We start from the raw sequence: 24,471 nt of genomic DNA, 5'->3' as shown, positions 1-24,471 counted from the left end.
AAGTTGTAAATTTCGCTTCACTTTATAGCGGCATTAACTGTTTTTAATATTATATCAAAACTGACTAAAGGTCAGGTGACTGAAAAAAACTAATTGTTGCTATACATTGTGCAGGTACTTATTATATAGGTATTTTATAAATACTATTTATGTGTTCTTCACACATGTATGTTGAGAGAAGACAAATTCAGTAAGTAGCTCAAGCTTACCTAAATCTATCTGAGTTCTACCGTTATAAATCTTGAAGTGAACTTGAAAATTATTATTTCTTTAAAACTTTTTCAAGCGCTCCATTATTTATCATTACTTCATCAACTCAGCGGGGCAAACACCTCCCAACTGATAATCCCAGATCCGCCTGTTGGGGTTATTTCATTATCCCATTGTTTTTAGTTTCTAAAAATAACAAATAATTATCCGCAGACCTAATAAGTCCAAAATTATATAATTAAATTACCTTAGTAATATTTTGATTGTCTCTTTATACTACTTTCGCTTAATTAGAGCTCACACTGATTATTATATGTTTAATTATAATATTCTGATATTATTGTTCCATTTATAAACACTAAAAGTAAGAATTAATTTTGATGGTTTTTTACTGCTACGTATATTTTTTTCACTTTTTTTCTTAAGTGTATTTAATTATTTTTTTTATTCTGGCTTTTATTTGTGCCAAGAGGGCACAGATTATTTCGCCAATGACACGTGCGAATTTAAATTATTATTTAGTGCATGCTGTGGTCTCCTATAATTGAAGGAGCACACAACTTGTAACCCTTATATTGTTTAATTTTAAGAATATGTATTTAGTGTGTATCTTTTGTTGGAGACTCGTGAATTAAATAAATAATGATTGTCTACCAGTTTTTTATTTTGATTAACTTCCTAATATTGGGTAATATTATATGATAGTATATATAACTTTTTACATTAGGGAACCTTACCCTTATACCTTACCCTAGGTAGTTGCCTACAATGCCTAAAAGATAAACCAGCCTTGACAATGGCAATTTAAAATCATAGCATTCAAATAATATACCAGTAAATAGAGGAGGGTGAAATGATTGGCGGTAGTGTTCTGAGCAGGCACTGTCCTTTTACTCTTTTGAATTCAACTCATCAATTATTCCATCACTTCTGATTATGTATTCAGCTCGGAATAGTGAAAAAGTGCAGGCAACTTATTAAAACCACACTAGTACTAGTCTTTGTAAAATCTTATTCATTCAGAATTAAATAAATATCACTCCATGCTCAGCAGATTTGGTGTAGTAGGGTACAAATAGGGCTGGGCAGTATTTGAATTACTTGTCATTTAAATACAATTTTAGATTTTTTAAATTAATGTTCTATTGTTTTTAACATTTGTGATTTCAAAATACACTTTCACATCAAAATTGAAAGCAATTCAAGCATTCCTGTGATGTGCACGCATGATAAGAGTTAACAAAACTGCTCAGGAAATGTAGCCTTTTTGAGAATAAATGCTTACTTTGCTTTACACAAGCAATTCTATTATCAAAGCATATGTATTGAATTACCTCCTTTTTTTGAATTCTGATAAATATCAATAAATATTATGAATACTTATTGATGAATTTCAAATTTGTTTCTAAAATCATAATACATATTATGAGATAAAAAATGATTTTGTACTTCTAAGGATTTAAATACTTAATATATTATAACAGCTATGGAATATTTCCATTGAAATATTATCATTGATAACAAAATTAATGGCCTAGTTTATAACATAACTTAGTCAAATGTATAATAATAAATAATGATAAAAAATTAAAAATATTATAAATTATAAATTTTATTATCAAAATACTTTAGAGTGGACTATACGTCTACACAACAACTGCTTGTTCAAACATGACATGATGCTCCTGAAGGGATTCTAATAATAAATAATTATTTAAGGAATTGATTTTATTTTCAAACTGCAATCAGCACAACTATCATTCTGAAATAAAAATAATTATAATTTTAATTTCATATTCATACTTTTGCTATTGAAAATGGAAACTGTCATTCACTACAGTCATTCTAATTCTACAATAGCTTATTGTAGAATTAGAATGACTGTATTGCCAAAGACAGAAATTGAATTAACAATTTATTATGAAGGTAATAAAATGGTTAAAACTCATTATTAAATATATTTTTACACAAAAAAAAAAATAAGAAAAATACGACTGTATGTAACATTACCTAAAAATATAAAAGCATTGAGATGGGACAGTTTTCTTAATAATATTATACCTATTTAAAGTAAGTATGAAATTTGGATGGGTTATTGTCAAGTGTATTGTTAATAACTACTAATCAAACGAATAAATGTAAGCTAAGAGAGTGTTAGTTTATTATCAGCTTAATAATTAATGTAAGTACAAAAAGAAATGTTTTAGAGTAATAAGTAAATAGTGACAATTGAAAAGGGTCATTAAGCATAGGCATAGATAAAAATATACTTACCCATAAAGGTATAAAAAGAATGACAGCAAATAAAATGCAAGTTTGATCCAACCTTCTCTTTGACATACAGTTAACACATCAGCATTCATTATACTCGTTGGATCATATAGACCTGGATCGGACATTACAGGCCTTGTACGATACCTGCAAAAGCAATAAACACAAACCATTGTTTTTGAAACATGTCAAGAATATTAATATTACCTTTATTAAGAATGAATCAGCATTGATGTAAATTTATGATAATTGGAGTGATTGGTGAAGCATGATTTTAAAAACATAACCTGTTTACCTGTGTATATGATACAGAATCAGTGGAACGTTTATTAACAATGAAATCCATTCTCCCGATAACAGGAAAAGTATGTTCATAAATAAATGTAGCAAATACTCCGGTAACACCAACTGTAATATTAAAAGATTTATAAGATTATAGAGCGCAAGTCACTTACTGTTCACTCAAAATGTAAAATACTAACGGGATTGAGGCTATTGCATTGATCAATGGGATTTTTATAATCGGTCTTTAACTCGTCTATTGCTATGACATGAAATATCGAGAAAAATATAAGAAAAGCGTCTACAATTAGAGCTATAATATAAGAAAAGGCTGGAAAGCTAAACGCCATTTTGACAAAAAACCCATTTGACAGTTCCAAGACGTGACTTTTTTAATATTTTCCTGTTATATGTAAAAAGGAGCACATCCTAAAAATCAACGATATTTTTTAGTTTTAAAAAGCACCTTAAAAATCAAGGTTAGAATAAATTATGTATTTTATTTAGTGTTCTAGTTTTAAAATAATAATTAAATTTTTGTCGTAACCATTATATATTATAATCTATTTTTCTAGTCATAACATGATTACTTTGACAAATGACAATACACCAACTCATATGTCTATGTTCGCCTACCAATAATCCGAATTTCAACCTAATTACAGAGTGATCAAATATTATTGATTACGTGCTAATAATTATAATATTCGTTTATTATTATAATAATTTATATAGATTGGGATTTTAGTATGTTGTGCAAAAAATAATCAACTTGAAATGATTTAAACGCTAACAGAACTATTAATATTATTTATTATCAACTAGTATATAAAAATGAAAAGTGTTTGCTTACTTGTTATAAGTGCAGTAGGAGTCTTGAGCATAGAACATGACTTCAAAGGTTTTGACGATAGTATATTATTTGGAATAAATTGGCCAGGAGTTCAAGATACTCTTCCGAAGTTAGAGGATGGATCTGCGGTATTTATAAAACAAACAGTACACTAGTAATCAAAAACACTTCTTAAGTTTAATCTCTCTGTATTTTATTTTCTGATTTACATATTTAACATACATACAAACAGCAGGTTTATAATTTACTACTTGGAACTGCTTAAATTATTTTATATAAATATTCATCATGCAACATAGTATTCTTCCAAATACAATTAAAACATTAATAAAAAGTATTTGTCAATAGTATTGATTTGTCTATAATTTATTTTAGAATAGAGAAGTATTAAAAGTTACAACATCACATCACGAAAAATATGAATGTCGCTTGCCTGAACTGCATGAAAAGGAAACAACAAATATTGAAGAATATGATGGACCTTCCCCAATAAATCTTTTGAAGCCACTGTTCACTCAAAAGATATGCTCATACAGGCTCGAAAGCTACTGGAGCTATGAAGTGTGCCATGGGCGTTATATACGACAGTATCATGAAGAGAGGGAAGGTATAATATTATTTTTTATATATATTTTATCTCCATAGACTAAGCATCCTTATCTTATTTAAGTAAGTAATATCCGCTATAAGATTATAAGTGAAAGTACTTTACTGCTTAAAGATTTTTCAGATTTATTAAGTAATCTTCATTAGTATGAAACTGACATCATGCCATTTGAACCTAAGTTAAAAAGACATTGCCTTCTGAATAGAATGTTTAATTTGTTTCTAGGTAAAAATGTTAAGACTCAAGAGTATTCCTTGGGTCATTGGAGTGCAGATAGACAAGCAAAACTAGAGGCTGATTTAAAGGCAGCACAAGATAACAAGGTGAAACTTAAAACAACTAAAGTAGAAGGAATGAGTTTGCCTTATATTGAAATGGCTATGGATGAAGGTAAAGATTATTTTTTTTATATTTTTATAGACTACGACTACGACTACTAAGACTGTTTTTAATATTATAAAAGACCTCAACAAATGATGTCATTTAATTTTAGGATAAAGTTTTATTTATCTTTACTTCTTCTGCCATTAAATCAGCTATAAATTATATCACACAACATTTTTACTTTTCAGGCACTTTATGCGATTTGAGTGGTAAACCACGACTGACAAGGGTTCTGTATGTTTGCTATACACATAGCAAGCATGAGATTTACTCATTTAAAGAGACTGCCACATGTGAATATGAAATAATTATTCTATCACCGTTATTGTGTGAACATCCACTATACAAGCAGAAGGATGTCAGTGAAAATATTATTGACTGCATACCCATTGATGGTGCACCAAAGAAACCTAGGAATTTATTGAAGAGTGAAGTAGAAAGCTTAAGGTTCAACCATCAGACGATAAAACTAATGAATAATGTGAGTTTTTGTTTGTTAAACACTTAATCTGATTCCTTACTTTGTTCAATTAGGCTTCTATGAGCACTTATTAGTAATTTAACAAAACTATGTCATTCTGATGAGAAGTACTAAAGAGTTAGTTAGTTTACTCATTTCATACAAGTTACCCTAGGTATAAAGAATAAGATAAATATCTTATTCTTTTAATTCAAGTAACCTTACAAGTAAAGCAATTTTAATAAGTAAATAAGAAAGTAAAGTATGTTATTTAAAAAAGGTGCTGCGATTTGATTAAACCATTAAATAATTTGTCTTAGCAAGGTAAAAGTAAGGCCTATAGTCATATATGTAAAGATAATTGAAAGCACAAACTAAAAATATTGTACATTAATACAAATTATTGAAATCTATATGCAAAGAATTAATTTTATTATTTTGATACTTATACTATAATGCCCTGTGTATTATCATATAAGTCTTAAAATCTTAGAACCTGGTTATTAGACTTACTACTAAATTAGACTCAAGAGCATGGGCTTGAACTTGGACCTTATCTGATAAAATAACATTATTAGTTGTTGCCTATATATTGTTTTTATAAGATTAGTTTTGTAGTAATTAGAATTAAGTTGTTTGGTTTTGTGTTGATTTCTTTGCTGTTTAGTGTTATTGTTTTTTTATTTCAATTTAAATTAGGTTATTGGAAAGTATTTTTATATTTTGTTATATTAAAACTTGTGGTTTAATGGAAAATAAAACTTTTTAATAATATTTTTAAGAACTAAACACACAATTTATACAAATATGAACTTGTATTTGTTGTTTGTGATTGCTACCATGTAAATGGTACCAAAAAGATGGCAGCATTATCCAACTGTATCGCAATCTCTATTTTGTGAAAAATACACACATTCATTACCAGAAAATGTACAGTGTAAATATAGCAGGAAATGTCTCCAATGTGTGCTTGGTACCAACCATACTTGCTCGGTAACCTATTATTAAAAATTAGATCATTAAACCACTAGCATTTTTAGTTTAGATATTAGTTGCTTTATTAACATTTGTGTTGGCATGTTCAGGATAAGGAAGCTAGGGATGTACTTGCTGTTTTGAAAGTTGAAAAAATTGATAAGGTAATTATATTTTTTTGTTGCTTTTTTTATGTTTTTTTTTATAACTTGTGTATGTGTGTGTGACAAGCTTCTTAGTTCTAGTGTATTTTTTTTTCATTTATTATATTCATAATGATACATTAGCAACGTGGCAGACCTATAGCTGAGATTAATAGCAATATTAAGTGAATTTTTAAACGCCACAACCAATCGAACACGTAAACGCTTCAACCATCAAGCAAAAGTATTTTCAAAAAGGGATGGTATCAGGCATGTAGCCGGTTGACAAGCATGCCAAATCTTTTTTACAGGCATTTTACACCGACCCGATTTACATTCAAGTCATTTGGTTATTATCAAAAAAGAAATACTTTTTATAAATAAATATGATTCAATAATTACGTGATTATTTTAAAGTTAGTTAGTTAATTAGTTAGTTAAAGACTGAAAATATTATGACGATACAATACACGTAATTATAATTTAATATTAAAAATATACATACTTTTTATTATGAACTGAATATGGCTACTATTCGTGTAAGTAATTTCAAGAATAAAATTTGTGCTGAAAAAATAAGTACAATTATATTTTAATTGTAAATAATGTGTAATTTTTCCATGAATATTAAGTTTCCAATCCATTCACTTAATAAGAATCTCGCCCATTAGGTGGACTATTACTGGAATAATAGATTATATAAGATATTAACTAATATATATTAAAACTGTGGTATACTTTTAGGATGGTGAAACTCATTTGAAATTAGAATTGCACCCATTAAGCGAGGAAGAAGATTTGACAGGTGACAGTAAAGCTACACCATTGCTTGAGAAACCACAGCCAGTTACAGATGACTCGCCAGTTCGCGCGTTTTTAAATGGAGAAAATTGTTTGAATGGAGTAAGTTTTATTATTATTATATTTTGATATCCCTATCATTTGTTATGAAATTAGTCCAAATTAACGGGTGGTTTATATATATATCGTCCGCTTCGCTCGCATTTTATGTTAAATTCGTTTCAGGTGTTTGGCCGTTTGAGGAACAGACTTTTATTATAATATGAGCATATAATAATTATAATATTCATATTTAATTAATTTTATTTTTATTTTATATTATTATTATAATATATATTTTATAATATTTTTTGTGGCTTATTAAGAAAATCAACATTTGGAAGTACTTTTCCAACCATAGTAGAATATCCTATTAAATAAATATATACAGTTTGTCCTTATATATAAATATATATATATGGACAAACTGATTATTTCAATAAGGAATGTTGGCGTTAGGCAGACTGCTGACTGAAATAGTTTACCATATTTATTTGCGCTCAGTGCAGTGTTTTTCACCTGCACGGAAAATATTTTTCAGCCGGCAAACGGCCTGACGATCTAATTCCTTGTATAGAGAATACATCGATGATACAAGTCGCTGGTGTTTATTCTAGGGTACTGGTTGGTGGAAATATGAGTTCTGCTATGGTAAACACGTTGTCCAGTACCACGTGGATCGTGCAGGTGAGAAGACAACTCTCTTGTTGGGAAAATATGATGAGCAGGCGCATCTGGACTGGATAAAGGAGAACAGAGGGAAAGCTCCTAAACCTATTGGTATGTTGACCTAGTAAGGTCAATAAGTTTCATAATATTTTTTTAGCTAGTAATTTACCTAGAATATGTGATTTTACTGGGCTCTGAAAATCGTTTCAGTTTATACAACGTTTTCGATGTCGTATATTATACATAAATGTCACGAAAACAGTACAAATATAAATTGTAAAATATCTCTTACTATTATTGTAATTCAGTAATATTTGCAAAATTTTAAGATAACCAAGTAACGCAAAAACAGCTGCCAAGACCTACATTATTTTAATAGGGTTCGCTTGCAAAGCTATCGGTAGACAAATTGATGAATTGCCATAATAAGCTAAATCGCAAATAATATCCAAAAAATAAATATAATATTAAGCATATTCCAGACTTGAAACTAGAAAATATCATAATCAGTAAGTAGTCATATGTAGATAAGAACCAGATAAGTAGTTTTTACATAAACCCAGAAAAAACATAAAAATAACATAAATTACCTCTTTATCCATGGATTTCTTGTTATCTTGTTTTGAGAAAGATTTAGTTATATAAAATATTTAATTATACAAAAATGAATGGAGTGTAAAATTAAAGTTAAATATATTTCTTGTAAATATATGTAAACTGCACGAATTTATAATTAAAGGAAAAATACTGAAAATTGGTAACAGTATTCAGGAATGAGTAATTTGCTTTTCTCAAAAACAATTTATTAAATACAATATTTTTATCATTTGAATAATGTTCGTTTTTATTCGTCTTCCCAAAAAGTAATATTTGAATTAAAAGTTTTTTTATTAATGTTATTTTTAGTTTGATTTTTGTTTCGTTTACTAGAATACATGTATCGTATATATTTATTGCAGATCAAAGAACATCAGTGTCTCACTTCTATTCTGGAGGAGATGTTTGCGATAAAACAAGCAAACCAAGGCAGACTGAGGTCAAATTAAAATGTTTAGAAAATTCTTCAAGTCCAGCTCAAGTTTCCCTGTACCTTTTGGAACCTAGGACGTGTCATTATATACTAGGTGTGGAGTCGCCACTAATTTGTGATATATTACCACTAGCTGATGAAAACGGACTCATAAAGTCGACGAAACTGCTCCCCGAAGTAAGAGATAAATCAGTGGAAAAGAAACTTGAAAACGAAGACGATATAAAAGAAAAGGACGTTAACAAATTTGGTTTTGATTAGATTAATAAATCTTTAAAAAAAATAATGTTTTTTTTAATGAATCAGGTTCTAAACTATACTTAATAAATTACAACTATTTTCAAAAATACTTATTTAATCCAGTGAGTAATCCATATATTTCTTGATACTTAGTATAGGCGCTCTTTAGTTTGTCACGGTGATCCCGTGGCGCCCGCCTAAGAGACGGAGTGAGTGCCGCTGGTGTTTAGTGGGTATTCTCGTGTACCGGGGCGCACTCGGCGTCCAGGGCACCGGCGAGTCCCACATACGGGCCACACTGAAATAGGGGGGCACCTTCAAGGTGGGGGAAACGCGTGGCGTGTTTTTCCAGCGAGATCAAAAAAATAAAAAAGGCGCTCTTTAGTTAAGTAAAAAAAAAAATCATTTAATGGTTAAGTAGTAACTCTCAATGACATTTAAAATTAAATTTACGTTTGATGGTATGCATGTGCCATATCCCTTGTGCCTGTATTTACATTGGCCAAGTATTGCTGTTTGGTGGTAGAATATGTGATGAGTGTTTGATTCTTTTTAAGGAAAACTTTTTCCAATGATGTTTGATTGAAATTTTGCGATATTATACAATATCAGATCAGATATTAAAGGAAGTTGCTTTAGCAATTTACGTTTAGTAGATGACATCGTATTATTCTCAGAAACCGCATCATAACTTGAAGAAATGATCAACGAACTGAAATACGTCAGTCGCAATATTGATTTTGAATTAAATATCGAAAAAACTAAAATCATGTGTAACAAAACTCAAAGACCCATATTTGTTGATAGTCGACAGTTGGTATATGTTCATGAATGCATAGTATTTATTTAAAAAAGCAATATCTTTCTCAAAAGCACGACACCGTGATGAATTAAAGAAACCCATTAAAATGTCATGTCAATGTCATGAACATATATGGAGCCACATAGAAGTTCCAAAATCTGATTTACTTTTAAGATTAAAAAAGAAAATCCTCGACTCGAAATGGTTCAGATTAATCTGCAAAGTAATACCAAGGGGATTTAACTCCTCTGTTGCCCAGGGCCGGTATGACTAGGCAGCTTCCATCGGAAGGCATTGGAATAAGTCTTATGAGCGCGTTTGCCACTCGCTCGGACACGTCCGCATCAAGGTTTTATCGCAACGCTCCTATCCCGCTGCTCCGGCGTCGCGTCGCGCGCCGTGTATCGAAATGCCTATTATTATTAAAAAAATTTAAGTATAATGATTTTGAACCATTGGTGTGCGCTAAATGCCAGTTAATAACGTAATAAATACAAAAGTCGACTATACTCATGAGTACCAAAACGGAAATATTAGGATTAAAAAAAAATAAGGGTGGTATTCAACTCGTTATATATTCACGTGAAGACCTTAAAATCCACGTTAAGACCGGCTGTCATAAGTTTTGATTGTTGGTTCTTACATCATTTTTTTACAGTTATTACAGGAACTAAGTATATAAGTGTTCCTAATAGACCCAATAAAATGAGAAATTATAATAAAATGATAAAAATTTACCAGTTTCAGATTTTTTCCTTTATATTGGCCTAATTATCTATCTGCATGCCAAAATTGAACTTTCTAGGTCACCTGGAAGTAGGTTATAGTTTTGATCTATGGGTCAGTCAGTGATAAAAATGACGATTTTTAGACGTTAATATCTAAATAACCGTTTGAGATGCGTCTATAAAATTTGGAACACATATGTATCTCGCGAGTCTAAATATATGAGCCAAATTTGACACGTATATGTCAAATAGTTTTGAGGTTTTGAGTTATGAGGTCAAAAGTGGCTCCAAATGGTTCGTGTAACACACGGTGTTGCTAGCCAGTTCTGTTACTTGAACTTGGCTGACACGCTACCGCGTGTCTAGATATTAGTTTGGTGTCTCTTTTTTTGGATTGTGTAGTTCGCTTGTTCGAACAGAGAACAGGGACGTGATCGCTGGTTTAAAAATTGTATTTGATTGCCATAATTTTGTATTTTAAATGTTGGAAAAGATTAAATACACTACACTACATTCCGAGCAGATTTGTAGCAGAGTTAAATATTCATTAGGAGTAATTTAATAACCTTTCTCGAGAAAAAACAGAATTATTTAGTAGTCATGAGTTGTGTATAAGTCAATTAAGGGTTGAAAATAAGAAAAGACATTTTTTTTAACTTGACATTTATTTACATTTATATCAACAAAACGGGTGTTGTATAAAAGTTCTTTTTATTAAATTACCAATTGTTTACCTACTAAATACGGTGCCTCTAAACAGTGTAAAAATAAATTTTTCGTCTGAATTAATATAGGTACCGTGACTTTTCTTTTATTAAAATAAGGAATTATAAGACAATTTTTATTAAGAGTAAGTTTTCGACAGACCGATGTTGCTTTATAGTCGTGAAAACAAGTTATATTAAACATCTAATTGACCAATGAAAACAATTGTTAACAATTTTCTAAGCTATAAGATAAATAATTAACAAATAGTAAGGGTTTTTTGTGGCTTGTTATAATTATTGTCATCGGTCTGAAGAAATCATGTGTTTAAAGAAATACTCGAAATTCCTTTAATAAAACAAAGTTTGTAATAAAGATAAACATATATCAATTGATGTAACAAAATAAAAACCGAAATCATCATAATAATTTGAAGTTAAGAATTGGATTTTGGATACACGCCTGCACTTTTTTCTCTTAACACATATATTATTTGGTTTATTATCTGTTTGAATTTTATTTTCGATAATTTTTTTGTATCCAAAAAACTTAAATAATTTTATAGTGTTATAATATAGTGTTAAATAGGTTTAAAGTTTTAGTAGGCGTATATTCAAAATACTTTAAAAATATTTGGATTTTAGGCATTAAAGTCGACAGCAACAAAACACACTCATGTTCAGTAATAGTTTCTTTTTTATGGTCTCAACACCACGACTGTCTTATCAAGGCCAATGTGTATCAGATATTTTTTATTATCTGGAAATAATTTTCAAAAAGCTTTTTTCTATGTCACATATTTTACAACAATGAGGTCTTACAACTTAGAAATCCTAAGTAGGTAAAAAATCTTTTCATTAAATATTTCTTTTTTTTGATCACACCTACGAACAGACTATTCGGAGTGGTCGTGTCTAGGATTGTATTAGTAGGCAATTCTAAAATAGAACAACCACATTATAAATATGATATAATTACAACATTATTTCCGCAATACTATTTTTTATCAAGGTCACAATTTCCAATTTTTACATTTTTATAAATCGATAAAAAAACCAAATCGTTTCATTAGTCAGTGATTGTTCCATTTAGATTCTCGTTTGAAATTTCAACAATACATCCCCATTTCTAATAATTTATTTACTTACAATAAAAATAAGAAAAATTCCTTTAAGACTTTCTTTACATATAACTCACAATAAGACAATAATCATACTGAATGATGACATAGTCGTTCTATATCTAGAGAAGGGAACTTATTCAGTCTAAATATTGTCTTTCATCAGACATCAAAAACTTTTCCTAAATTTAAATTATAAGGTATTTGTTAAGCGAAACGTCGTTATATTTTTTTTTAATAAATCACAATTAAATTAAATTCGTACGATATATGCGTATCGTATCGCAACTGTATCAGTTCTTAAGATAAACAAACATGGTAAATTATTTAGTCATTCTTTTTAATGCATTGGCACAATAACAAAATACTTGGGTAACCTTATTTTTTTAAGAAACATTTAAATTAAGTAAATTACTTAAATATATCCCCATTGAGCGATTTGATAATCACATTACAATATTTATAGTGTATGTGAAAATGATTAAAATATATTAAGTAATACTTAATTTATAAAATTAGAATATTAACGTTAACAGTGACAGCTTATCAGCATCAAAATCTAGAAGTGATTGAAAAAAGAAATTTAATTTAACAATATTTTACTTGAAAAGTGATGAACTGTAAGCCAAGAATAATAAGAAATATTTTAAGAGCTAATCATACTTAAATAGTAAGAAAAAAAAAAAACAATAAATAAGTATAGTCCACATCAATAGTATTTATAAAAAAAATGTTCCTTATAATTTTATTTACGATGACTTTATTTCAGTTAAAATAAAATAGTGACTGATTTAGGTATGGTACAAGTACTATTTATATATTTGAAATATCTTTGTTAATATTATATACAAATACTATTCAAGTGAACTATAAATAATTAATGTCGAACTTACACAAAAACTTAGTCTATGTTTAAATACTTAATTCTAACAAAAAATTTCTGACTAAACGGTCAAAGTTCGATGTTAGTTTATATACGTTAGTAGGATAATGTATTATTAAAATTTGTGTTTCTCTTGTAAAACATATTATATACCCATTGGCGTAAATAGTTTAAGTGTAATAGCCATTAATCGTGAAATAAATCATGACTAATTTGTGTGGGTTTAATAAGATGCAATTGCCGAATCAGATAAAGGTTATCGAAGAAATCCTTGATCATTCAACAATCGATGATTATGTAACTAACTATTATGTAATACATAATAGTTAATTAAATACATATAGAAATAAATTATTGAACGATAACAAAAATACAAGCCATTAATCCACCAGTAATCCATATATTTTCAAATTAATAAAACTATTTTCAAAATTGATGTCTTTAATTTTGAAAATAGTTTTTTACTTTATTCTTTAGACCAGAGATTGGGAATTGGTCTATTTAAGAATAATTTATTATTTCTGAAATACACATATATTTTATTAAGACGGTATTTATTAGATAACATTTTTCAATTATATGTCTTAACAATACATACATTTGCGATAGACAATTTGGTTTTAACTTAAACTTCCATATGCTGTTTTAGTGTAGAAATCTAATAGTATATAAAAATGTATTTGTTCTTCTCAATTTAACATCATTTGCAATTGTAAAGCAATTGTTCCTATATAATGATTTTTGATAAGGATCGATGGATTAGTTTTTAAAGATGAAATACAATAAAATAATAATTATAGAAAATCTACATTGATTTGATCGATTTGTTAATTTGGAGTTAGGATTTGTTCTTTTCTTGAAAGCCCCGGGTATTTTAAGTAAGTACTCTATTGAAAATATGTTGTTAATAAATACACTGATCGTTTTGAGATCATATATTAATCTAACACCTTATAATTTTAAATAAGAAGAAATATAGACTGTAAATGAATATGACCACTTTTTTATTAGTGGTAACGCAAACAGAAAAGTTCACAGAGAACAAATCAGTTAATAAATATTATCAATACTCACATAGTATTGTGTAAACATTGGATGACAAAATATATTTTTTTAATTACAATATGACACTGACGTTAGTAAAAAGCGTACAACTATTGACAGCTCTTTGGCGCGTAAAAATCGCAACGGTTCATGAACGCATTCAACTTATGCTTAAAGTGACTAAAACTTATCATTTAAAAAATAATTATTATATTAATAAACAAATTTGGGGAATACTTTGGAAACGATAAATCCTTTGACACAAACCTTAACCTTATACTTATTAGTTAACAACTGTGCACGTGGACTCGCGATTCCGAACGAACCTTACGACTATCATCAGTTCAAGTGCACCGGATACATCACAACAAACGTCCAAAAACTTACAACCTCTCCATATTTTTTTCTTTATTTTCTTTGTAAATTCACTAGGAACGAGTTCTGGAATATTCTAGTACGGTCTCGATAGTTCTTTCGAACGTTTCAGTTGAACTTTAAGTCTCTTTGTACCTATTTGAAAGCCGTTCATCGCTTGTATGGCAGCCTGTGCGGAGGCTGCATTGTCGTAGGAGACGAAACCGAAGCACTTTGACAGATTCGTCTGTTTGTCTATGAACACTTTGGCCGATATCACGTGACCGAACGGTAGAAAGGTAGACGCGAGGTCGGTGTCGGTGAACTCCTGCGGCAGGTGGTATATAAATAGGTTACCACCTTCCGGTCCTGAAATAATAAATATAAAACATATATTATTTTTAAAAACTAAGAGATTTCAAATTACATATCAACGATGCGACGTTAATTATGACCGTTGCTGTTGTTAATACAGAACTTCTATTCATATTTTTTTTTCATTTAAAACACTTGATTTGGTAAATGTAAATTCTTAAATTAATATGTATAGCAACCGCACTGATATACTATATAAAACTTACCCTCGACTTGCTTGCCTGCAGCAGCTGCGGCCGCGGAACCTAGTACGGAGCCGAGCGGTGCCGCGGCGTACGCTGTGCCGAACTGTGCCGCGTACGCTGACCCTAGTGGCTCCGCTGTCGACCCTGTATATCAACATTTAATACTAAATAATTTCAGATACAATAAAAATTTAAATTAATATATTTTAATTAATAAATCATGCAGTTTTATTAGAAAAAAGTAGCCTATTTAAAGTTCGGAGACAAAAAAATCGGTGTTTTGTAAGTCTATTGCCCTACTAAGTTGAAGTATCTTTGACGTTGATTATTCATATTGTGTTTGAGAACTAAGGACATGCTTGCTAGATAAGTTTTCTCTAGAAACTATAATTACTTGGAAAAGGTTAAACTATAATTATATTAAATTATATTAAATTATAATGAAACGGCGAGTCTAGTCACGTTAAAAGCTTTCGAGATAACAAATTTACACTATATGACACATGGTTAGGGTTTGTGCAAAAGTACAAGAAATTTTATTAATAAGCAGCCTTGTAGTGACTTTTGTAATGTATTTTTTTAATGTTTTATCTGTTAATTTGCAGAGACGTTAAAACTACATAGCTTAGTTATTCTTTTGTTTTTATTATAAATGCTTAATGATATTATATTCTATTGTATTCATTTTTGATACCTAATACACTAGCGCAAACGTGAAGTCTAAGTTAATTAGGAACAAAACAATAAATACCATAACAAAAAAAAAACCTCGAAAGTCGATAAGCGTCGAAAAAATATTAACCACTCATGCAAATCGATAATTACGAATGTTAATGGACAAACTTTGTCTCGTCGCAATTATTTAGTGGAGTACAATCAACAAACATTCAAGGAATTAGCTCTAGTATCAACAAACTGTTAATTAATGAATAATCTAAAAAAAAAGTTATAAAAAGTTTATTTTATTAAAATCATTGCAACAATTATCTTACAATTAATGTTAAGTATTATACAAACGGAAAGGTCAATACAAAATCTGTACATAACTTAGCACTAACAACTATTTATGATTACATATCAGTGTTTTGTTTTATTTTTTTAAAAAGAAAAAATATCTAAAATAATAATGCCTATTTTATTAATAACGATCGCTTAATATAGTAATAGCAAAACAGTTGGCGAAATTCATTAAAGTATAAATAAAACCTTTTCCACACGTGCGACCATTTAATTCGGAATAAAAATAGCGATCGTTTCAACTGAAACTGATACGTAACCATAGTTGAATACACAAATAAAAATGCGAAAACAAGCAAAACCTGTGTTGAAACAATATTGGATTTAAATTCTGCTATCAATACCTATATCCAATTTTAAAAATAAAAAGTTTTGTTTCATAAAATATTGCAGTTACAAAAAATCAATGATGTCTATTGTCAATTTAGAATTGAAAAAGCCTAATGTCACGCAAAGCAATTTTAGATCAATTTACGATGCAGATTAAAATGCACAGAAATCAAACCAAGCTAGGCCTAGATTCGTGCAATAAATGATGTAGACTTCCGTTTAAAGTACATTTGAACAAAAGCAATATTTAAAGTCCACGTATTAAGAACGTTTAAAATACGTGTTCTAAAGTAAATTAAAATGTTATGTCTACTATTATTTGTTGCACTAATCTGAGATACCAACATATATGTCATTCCATAACATACACTTCGACCTCATAGTGGTTTGTTTACCTGTGATGTTAGTCTTCCCGAGAAGACCTGAAGGGTGAAAAAGTTTCATCGTTAATAAACGTTTTTTTTTTAACTCTCAACGTATTAAAGCCCAATCTGAAAGAGGAAAGTTTGCGGACAAAAAAGATCATTACGGTTTTTTCATGGCCATCTTATGTGGCAACATTCCAATTAAGATTTGGACAGGTAAGGCAATTAGGCCGGAATTTATAGAACCTTACCTGTCTTTCGGAGGATGAATTTGCGAAAGGGACAAAGGGGACAAAGCAAAAACGTCAATTAGGAATTGCCATTTAGAAATTTGTATTAGCCGAAATTAGAATAATTTTCCGATCTCTCGTTTGCTCAATTGTTTTCATGTTTGTGTAAACATATATTTAGAAAACGTTGCTTAAATCAGTAGGTACATATAATTATCCAACTATGTCGTAATGCTATACTTCAAACATAAGCAAAATTGATGTCAAAAGTCCGAAAAAAAAAATTCTGATAAAATATATTTTTAAATGAATACTATAGCAAATATACTTACACAACTGTGGTGCAGTTGGTTGTGGTGCAGCAGCAGGTGCCATCGGTGCTGCCTGCGTCACTACAGGCTGTGTCATGGCCGCCAGTGCAGCTAAGTTCTGCACGCTAACAGGAGCCAGTAAACCCCCTAGTTGTTCCGCAGCACCTCCTCCTATACTTCCAACCCCACCCACTCCAGCCACACCACTCACGGCGTTCCCGCTCAGCCCTGCACCATTGAAACCGATATCCTGATAGTTAACACCTAGACCAAATAACGAAAATGTAAAAAAAAAGTGGTTTGGGTTAAACTGAAAATGGAAAGGGTTAAGGTTTGGAGAAATAACGTAGTTAAGTAACAAAAAATGAAATAAAAAAAAAATAAACAAAAAAAAAAAATTTAAAAGAAATATTTCAGTCAGAATTTCCGTACTTGATACAATATTAAAATGATAAAAACTATTTATAACTATTGTTGTTACCTATGTCAGTTTGTTTAAATCCGACGGATTAAAAGTAAGTTTTTACCAAATAAGGGAAAATAAGGTAGTAAGTAACAATTTAAATACAATTAAACGACTCTAAATGAATGCGTAATTAGTCTTAATCGTAACTGTTTCCAATTACGCTGTGTGCATAAATTACCTCAATTGTTTTTCACTTGTCGAAATTGAGCCTATTGTCTGAGAAACATAATTAACAAAATGTAGCTTTTTACCTTTTTTCAAATTTACCTATTTTACAAGTGGTAATATTCATTTATCTTTGTGACAGTATTGAAATTCAATTAAGCCTCAAGCTGATTATTCTCATAGTAATAAATGAATCAATGAGACACATTTTAACGTTTCGCAAGTCGCTACCAAGTTCAGGACTATTTCTAACCTAGGTTTCTATAGTTAACGAAAGGAACGAACCTTGTAACAACGTCGAACCTTGTCCTTGTAGAAGTTGTTGTTGAAGACCAACTGCTTGAAGTTGTTGTAATAATTGCAACTGTGTTGCGGGTGACAATGCTGCCTCGGACGCCAAGTACGCAGTGGATGCTACCGGTGTCGTCAAGCCCCATAAACTAGCTTGCATCGCTTGTAACTTCTTTTGTTCCTTCTCCTTCTGTGTATCCGCGAATTTTACCACTAATGGCGCCGAACATCCCTCCATCGTTTGACTGTGATGTAGTGACTGGAAATCGGATTGTTGATATTTTTAATATCTACTATTTTTTTTTAATAATTATTTTTAATAATTATTATTTACTATTCTGTTATCCAGAATTTGTTACTAAATTGTTATTTTAATTACTATACTGATCTTTTTTCAAATATACCATCTTGTTGTAGTTGTGTGACATCACGGTTTGGTCAATTATTTGTACCGGGAATGATTAATAAAAGTGTTTTATTACAAACCTTGATAGCAGCAATAGCCGCCTGTTTCGATACGAAGGTAACGAACGCGCATCCTTTGCTTTGGCCCTGCGCGTCCCTCAGCACCGTACATTCTTCTATAGCTCCATGACTCGAGAATAAGGCGCGAACATCGTTTTCAGACAGCTTCTTGTTCAGCATGCCAACAAACAGCTTGCGTTCTGGTAACAAAAATATATAATTATTTACAATAAATTAAACAATAATAGAAATGTACTTTTGGACTGGTGTAAATTAATTCGAAAAGGTTACACCAATTGATCAGACTACTATGAGAATTTTATAATAGAAAATAATGTATTTTTCCCGAATTATTTTAGTATTCAAGTAATGGTGGTTTTTTTTTTAATTCTTCACGCAAATAACACTTATATTACCCGGAAAATCTCGTAAAATTACACGCGTCGCTATCAAAAGTCACGGTCGCTGAACGGGGCTCGCTGCAGGCAATGTACACTTCAATTCCCTTTTCTTATATTAAATAATAAATCCTAGACGACACATGTCCCGTGTGTAAAACACGTCGTTCCTCATGCCCGTGATTATTTACAGCCGGTTGCGATATTACAAGTTAAATGGAGAGGTTTCCAACCTACACAAAGTATAAAATGATTTTATGTTTTATTAGAATAAATTAAAAACATGGTTAAATATTCACATTTTATTTAAATTCTACAATAATCGATTGACTGTTAAATTAATTTATTACTCATATTCAAATCTATAAAATAGATTAGTCATTCAGGTATAAAAACCGGTAATGAATTTATATGTGTAATGTTTGTTCAGTATTCCGTTACTGTAGAATATCTGCCATTCGCCGCTGTAGCGCACATACACCCTCGAGAAATATATTGTAAAGTAAAACGATCAAACACTTCCCAACTGCAATCCGTCAAAGATTCATATCAAACGATCTCACGTACTTCAATACCATCTCGTATTACATTTGCATTATATTTGCAAGATCAGTATTGTGCGATATGTTTGCTTCAGTGTTTGGAATATTCTGCGATACAGTAGTATTCACTTGGAGCGATTTTGTAGAAAAATTACATGTCAAAAGGGTCAAAACGTGTTCATTTCTGTTGAGAGGTTCGTAGGATATTATGAAAAAACGACGGGGCGTCGGTATATTCTTTTTTTCTCGAGGATCTTTATTCGGTTTAGAATGCCCAAGAGGTGAGGAGAGCTTAAATTGAAAGGGTATGTCGGAGAGTGTCTGTTACAAATATTTCATGCCCGCTAAATCAGTACTCCAAGGGATATTAGCATTAAAATAGCGAGAAAAAAGCGCCGAGATCCGTCGAAAAAAATAGGTCAACCGTAACTTACAATCTCATAATAAAGAATCTAAACCTTGCCCAAAACGTGCCTTTTTTGGAAACACCAGACGAGACGATTGTGGTAAATGGGCACCGTTTCTAAATAATGAAATAGATTAAATTCTATGATCCCAACGTAATACTGAAAACCCGTCTGTGCGAACAACGTATTCTCAAATTTCAACATCACACAATGCTCTCCAAATGAATATTTTAAATTCAGGAACAACAAAACGGGATGTGAAATTATCACATACGCGTTGTCCGACCTTGTGGTTTCAGTTAACTGCTTTTGTTTTAAAGAAAGACTACGAATTTATATGTAATTATTTAGTCTCTTTATCCATATACAAAAATAGCATTAAAGGAAGCTTCTGTATGTGCATTCCAATAACTATTATCCTTGAATCATCCATTTTTAAATGATAACTATAGACATATGTAAAAAAAAAACGTACTTGTATATACCTATATGTATGTACAATAGTTCAGGCACTAAATCTTTTTCGAAGTTAACCGATATGGGACAGCTCAGCTCTGTTTATATGGCAATGTGCCAGGATGACATTTGGCGTCGATAGATTTTTGATAGTCGTCGTGGAACAAAGGATTGGCAAAATCGAATACATGTTACCGAAATTTGTAAATAATGACCGAATTTACTAAAGAGTAAACGTAGGCAAGTTTTTAGGTTAATTTTTATATTCAAGATTATTATGGTCTAAGTTTTCCATTTTCGAATTAGTCATATCTAAGTTATTATGTTAAGAATTATTATTAATCAATGGTATCTGCCGTGACTTATTAATAAGAGCGCATTATTAATAAGACTTAGTATTGTCTTCTAGGCAGGATATAGGAAAAAATAATTGTTGTTTACTTACATACTCTATAATTAAAATGGCGGAAATGAGTAACTACTGAGTTTCTTGCCGGTTCTTCTCGGTACAATTTTCTTTCCGAACCGGTAACGGTACTTGAATAAAGAATATTTTGATTTTGATTTTATTCATAATACAATTATTAGTCTTTTATTTTTCGTTACTCTTTTAAAATACTATAGGAGTTAAACATCGGTGGGCTACCGGTAATTTTATATTTGAAAAACCCAATAATAAAATATTAAGACCTCTAGACCAAATGACAATGCCAATATCTTAAATTAGATAATGGCAGAACAGCCTATTGGTGACGTTGACATTGGCATACTAAAACCTGACAGAAGTTCATTGAATACTTAAAAACAAACAAAATATTTTACACGACTGGAACTAAAACTGAGGAGTAACCTTGAAACTTCACATAAACTAATCTAAATATTCAAAACGAATCCACTTAACACGTTGTGTAATCAGTTTAAACGGCGAACTAATTGTGTATTTAACAAGTAATCTTTTAAAATGTTAATGCCTTAAGTGCGCCATCGGGCTCGGTAAGGCAGCTTCGTTAAACAATTCACGTAACCTCTGACTGCGTCCGTGACGAGGAATGAGGGCATTTGGGTTATAGGTGATGTTAGATGTCCCGCTTTTATTCAAGTATCCCGAGTATCTATTCATTTATATGTACTAGAAATAAATATGCAGCGAATGTCACGTAGGTATGTAATAATATATATACCTAACTATATTCTAAAAATTAATATTTTAAATTTAAATATGTAACTACTACATTTCGAGAAAATCGGAAGAAACACATTTTTAAATCGTTAAGTATTTAGTTAACGATATTTTTATAATATTAATATAACGGAAATAAATCGCTTTTCCTATATAATATATCGAATAACAGACACAGCGAAACAAATACTTTTAACTAATAGTTATAATAAAAAATCGTATATTTTAGATTGAAAAAGAAAAAGAGAGGGTATGATCGCCTAGAGGGGGCATAACGCTTTTTCTTTACGTGACGACAATGGAAAAGAGAAAGAGAAGGAATGATCGCCTAGAGGGAGCACAACGTTTTTTTTTCATTCTACTGGAAGCCACGTAAAAGAACATAGTTTATATATTTGCCTATTTTCTAGTTTCAAAGCATTTAATATCGAAATGATTGCTCTGTCCGCCATAATTTCTGTCTGTTATAATCAATCAAACACTGAATCAATTTTGATTGGTATTTTCAGGCTGGATACGATACTAAATTGAGCTTAAAAAAGACGTACCGTTTTATTCCATTATAAATGACATATTCGGCCAGACAGTAAAATAATTTTAATAGTCTATATTAAAACTCGTATAGATTTATTCGTTTATCTAAAATGAAACCATTTTATAGACATTGACAATTAATGTGCGCATAGTTTGATAGAGTCAATATCGGTTATTCTATCAAATTGAAAAGATACTTATATTATCTATAAAATATACGTAAAATGCATTCGAAATCCTAAAAGCAATACATTGGAAAAAGCAATAAATTTATCGGTTGGTATTGAATTTGTAAAATAAATCTTCAAAAAAAAAAACATTCAAATGTGTTGAAATTTAAAATTTATTTAATTCATTTGTTTTTATATATAATGTATGTGTTTTTTGTTTTTATTATGTGTACAGTTGACCTGTATTATTTCATATTTGCATTATGATATCAATAGATTGAATTGATTGATCCTAAAATCAAGTTATCAAATGTTCTAGTCGCTTATATCGATGCTATGAAAATTATGAAAGATTATTTCATCAAAATAAAATAAAATAAAAACACACACAAAAAACAAATAGCATAGAGGACAGTTTAAGTATCCATTTTAAGTTTGGCAATAATAAGATTTGGAAGTTTTCTGAAATTCTATTAGAAAACCTGAAATCTAATAGCCACAAAAGTGATAGATAGTACACAAATCTTGTTGGCTTATTTGTTCTTTATATTATATCTTACAAAAACATGAAATTTATGCTCGTCATATCAATAGTCTGAATTAAAAGCGTTTGAAACTGCGAAGCTCAACTACTTATATAGTAAAATTATATATTAAAACGCGTTTTATTGAAATCAAATCAAATCAAAATATACTTTATTCAAGTAGGCTTTTACAAGCACTTTTGAATTCTCATTAAACTATTGAAAGTAAAGCTACCACCGCTTCGGAATGTATATTCTACCGAGAAGTAGAAACTCAGTAGTTACTCTTTTTCAACATCTAAAAATATAGTCATGTTAGTTAAATACATGTGTATGTTATGTCTGCTGCCTTATGGTAAAGTTTTATTTAAAAAAAAATCAGACTGGCACTATAAATAAAACATCTACTCATTTAAATATAGAATAGAGTGATAATCGTGTAAGGTAACATACCATGTTCGCCCTTGGCTTAAGGCATGTCCTTCAAAGTCGAAGTGCATTTGCTTGTAGATATTATTGACAAGGTGTCGTTAAGCCTAGTTATGTGTGAGGATAATGGCTTAGTATTGTCAGTTATGTTTTGAAGTTACGATTATAGATGTACTGTTTGCACAGTGCCATTTTTTGTAGAAAAAATACTTAATGAGTGTTATAACACATTGTACTAGGAGTAAGTTTCTTGTTTATTTTACAACAGGAAAAGACGCCTAAATACTTGTCCTCTATCCCTGATGGTGGTTTTCTCTGCTCGTATACATTAGAACTGTGGAATAAACCATTCGTTAGAATGTCAGATCGCGCTAAACATGGGATTTAAGATCAGCTGAAATGTGCCTTGTGCCTGTATTTGCACCGGTTCAATCATATTTTTAACCGTTAGTATAGCTGATGAATATGTTATACCTGTCAAGACGGGCTTGCGCACTATCATCATTAGACCTGAGAGACATTAGACTGATGAAAGCATCAGTGAATTAAAACACGATATTAAAAAAAAAAAATGTAATATTTTAATATATATACTAAATAACACGCAAGCATCCAAACATGTTATTTTCAAGTATTTTTTTCCATATATGTTTTAATATTAGTTGACCATAAAAAATAGCTCAAATTAAGCCGATTTAACAATTTACTTTGTAAACGCCTATTAACAATATTGGAAATGAATTTGCAAATTGAATAATAAAATCATTCGTAACTGCTATTATTAAATGTAATAAATAATAATAGTTATATGAAATGAGATATATCAAACATAAAAGTTACATAGGCCATTATTCAAATAGTCGAGTATTTAACCGTGTACCTATTCAGTTATATTCGAGGCCGCGCAAAATGGAGCGCCATGGTTAAGCTGAAGTGTGAACATTACACAGACACGACACACTTACATGTAATTAGCACTACGCTCACGATATAAGCCATAACGTCATAAGTCATAAGTTTCTATTTGTCTG

At 30.2% G+C, this 24,471-nt stretch overlaps 4 protein-coding genes across 12 annotated transcripts in view; 2 read left to right on the top strand and 2 right to left on the bottom strand.

Moving 5' to 3' along the window:
• LOC113391540 (sodium/hydrogen exchanger 9B2-like) overlaps positions 1-24,471 on the top strand; it is a 416,017-nt gene that overhangs the window by 47,728 nt on the left and 343,818 nt on the right. The window lies entirely within an intron of this gene.
• LOC113391789 (protein cornichon) lies at positions 1,807-3,144 on the bottom strand. The gene is made up of 4 exons (XM_026627871.2): positions 2,964-3,144; positions 2,777-2,889; positions 2,485-2,628; positions 1,807-1,972 (listed from the first exon to the last, which is right to left on the bottom strand). Exons 1-4 carry the CDS (start codon positions 3,111-3,113, stop codon positions 1,945-1,947), a joined length of 435 nt encoding a protein of 144 aa, XP_026483656.1. The 5' UTR covers positions 3,114-3,144; the 3' UTR covers positions 1,807-1,944.
• LOC113391771 (endoplasmic reticulum lectin 1) lies at positions 3,357-9,010 on the top strand. Of its 2 annotated transcripts, XM_026627826.2 has the most exons (8): positions 3,358-3,744; positions 3,992-4,223; positions 4,449-4,613; positions 4,796-5,088; positions 6,153-6,206; positions 6,930-7,088; positions 7,643-7,805; positions 8,654-9,010. In XM_026627826.2, the coding sequence occupies exons 1-8, from the start codon at positions 3,598-3,600 to the stop codon at positions 8,983-8,985; spliced, it is 1,545 nt and encodes a 514-aa protein (XP_026483611.1). In that variant the 5' UTR covers positions 3,358-3,597; the 3' UTR covers positions 8,986-9,010. The 2 variants fall into 2 exon arrangements, with proteins under 2 accessions (XP_026483623.1, XP_026483611.1); XM_026627838.2 differs by lacking the exon at positions 6,153-6,206 and having other exon boundaries at positions 3,357-3,744.
• Positions 12,321-24,471, bottom strand: part of LOC113392727 (CUGBP Elav-like family member 2) — a 387,219-nt gene continuing 375,068 nt past the window's right edge. For 5 of the 8 annotated variants that reach the window (XM_064215969.1, XM_064215970.1, XM_064215966.1 and 2 more), the window contains 6 exons: positions 18,822-19,000; positions 18,330-18,594; positions 17,435-17,677; positions 16,903-16,929; positions 15,182-15,304; positions 12,321-14,969 (listed from right to left, as the gene is read on the bottom strand). In XM_064215969.1, coding sequence (XP_064072039.1) covers positions 14,698-14,969; positions 15,182-15,304; positions 16,903-16,929; positions 17,435-17,677; positions 18,330-18,594; positions 18,822-19,000 — 1,109 coding nt within the window. In that variant the 3' untranslated portion in view covers positions 12,321-14,697. The remainder of the gene's footprint in view (positions 14,970-15,181; positions 15,305-16,902; positions 16,930-17,434; positions 17,678-18,329; positions 18,595-18,821; positions 19,001-24,471) is intronic. The other 3 variants (XM_026629283.2, XM_064215968.1, XM_026629291.2) reach the window with 2 other exon arrangements.

Source organism: Vanessa tameamea, chromosome 10, assembly GCF_037043105.1.
Source record: "Vanessa tameamea isolate UH-Manoa-2023 chromosome 10, ilVanTame1 primary haplotype, whole genome shotgun sequence".
Classification (NCBI taxonomy): Eukaryota; Metazoa; Arthropoda; class Insecta; order Lepidoptera; family Nymphalidae; genus Vanessa; species Vanessa tameamea.
Note: the sequence above shows the minus strand (reverse complement) of the source record. Positions and strands in the feature narration are given on the sequence as shown.

Coding starts and splice junctions, on each gene's coding strand:
- LOC113391789 (XM_026627871.2), bottom strand. CDS start 3,113: ATGGCGTTTAGCTTTCCAGCCTTTTCTTATATTATAGCTCTAATTGTA. Junction 2,629..2,776: donor ATTCTGTATCATATACACAG/GTAAACAGGTTA, acceptor TTGCTTTTGCAG/GTATCGTACAAGGCCTGTAA. Junction 1,973..2,484: donor TTCTTTTTATACCTTTATGG/GTAAGTATATTT, acceptor TTTTTATTTCAG/AATGATAGTTGTGCTGATTG.
- LOC113391771 (XM_026627826.2), top strand. CDS start 3,598: ATGAAAAGTGTTTGCTTACTTGTTATAAGTGCAGTAGGAGTCTTGAGC. Junction 6,207..6,929: donor AAGTTGAAAAAATTGATAAG/GTAATTATATTT, acceptor GTATACTTTTAG/GATGGTGAAACTCATTTGAA. Junction 7,089..7,642: donor GAGAAAATTGTTTGAATGGA/GTAAGTTTTATT, acceptor TGTTTATTCTAG/GGTACTGGTTGGTGGAAATA.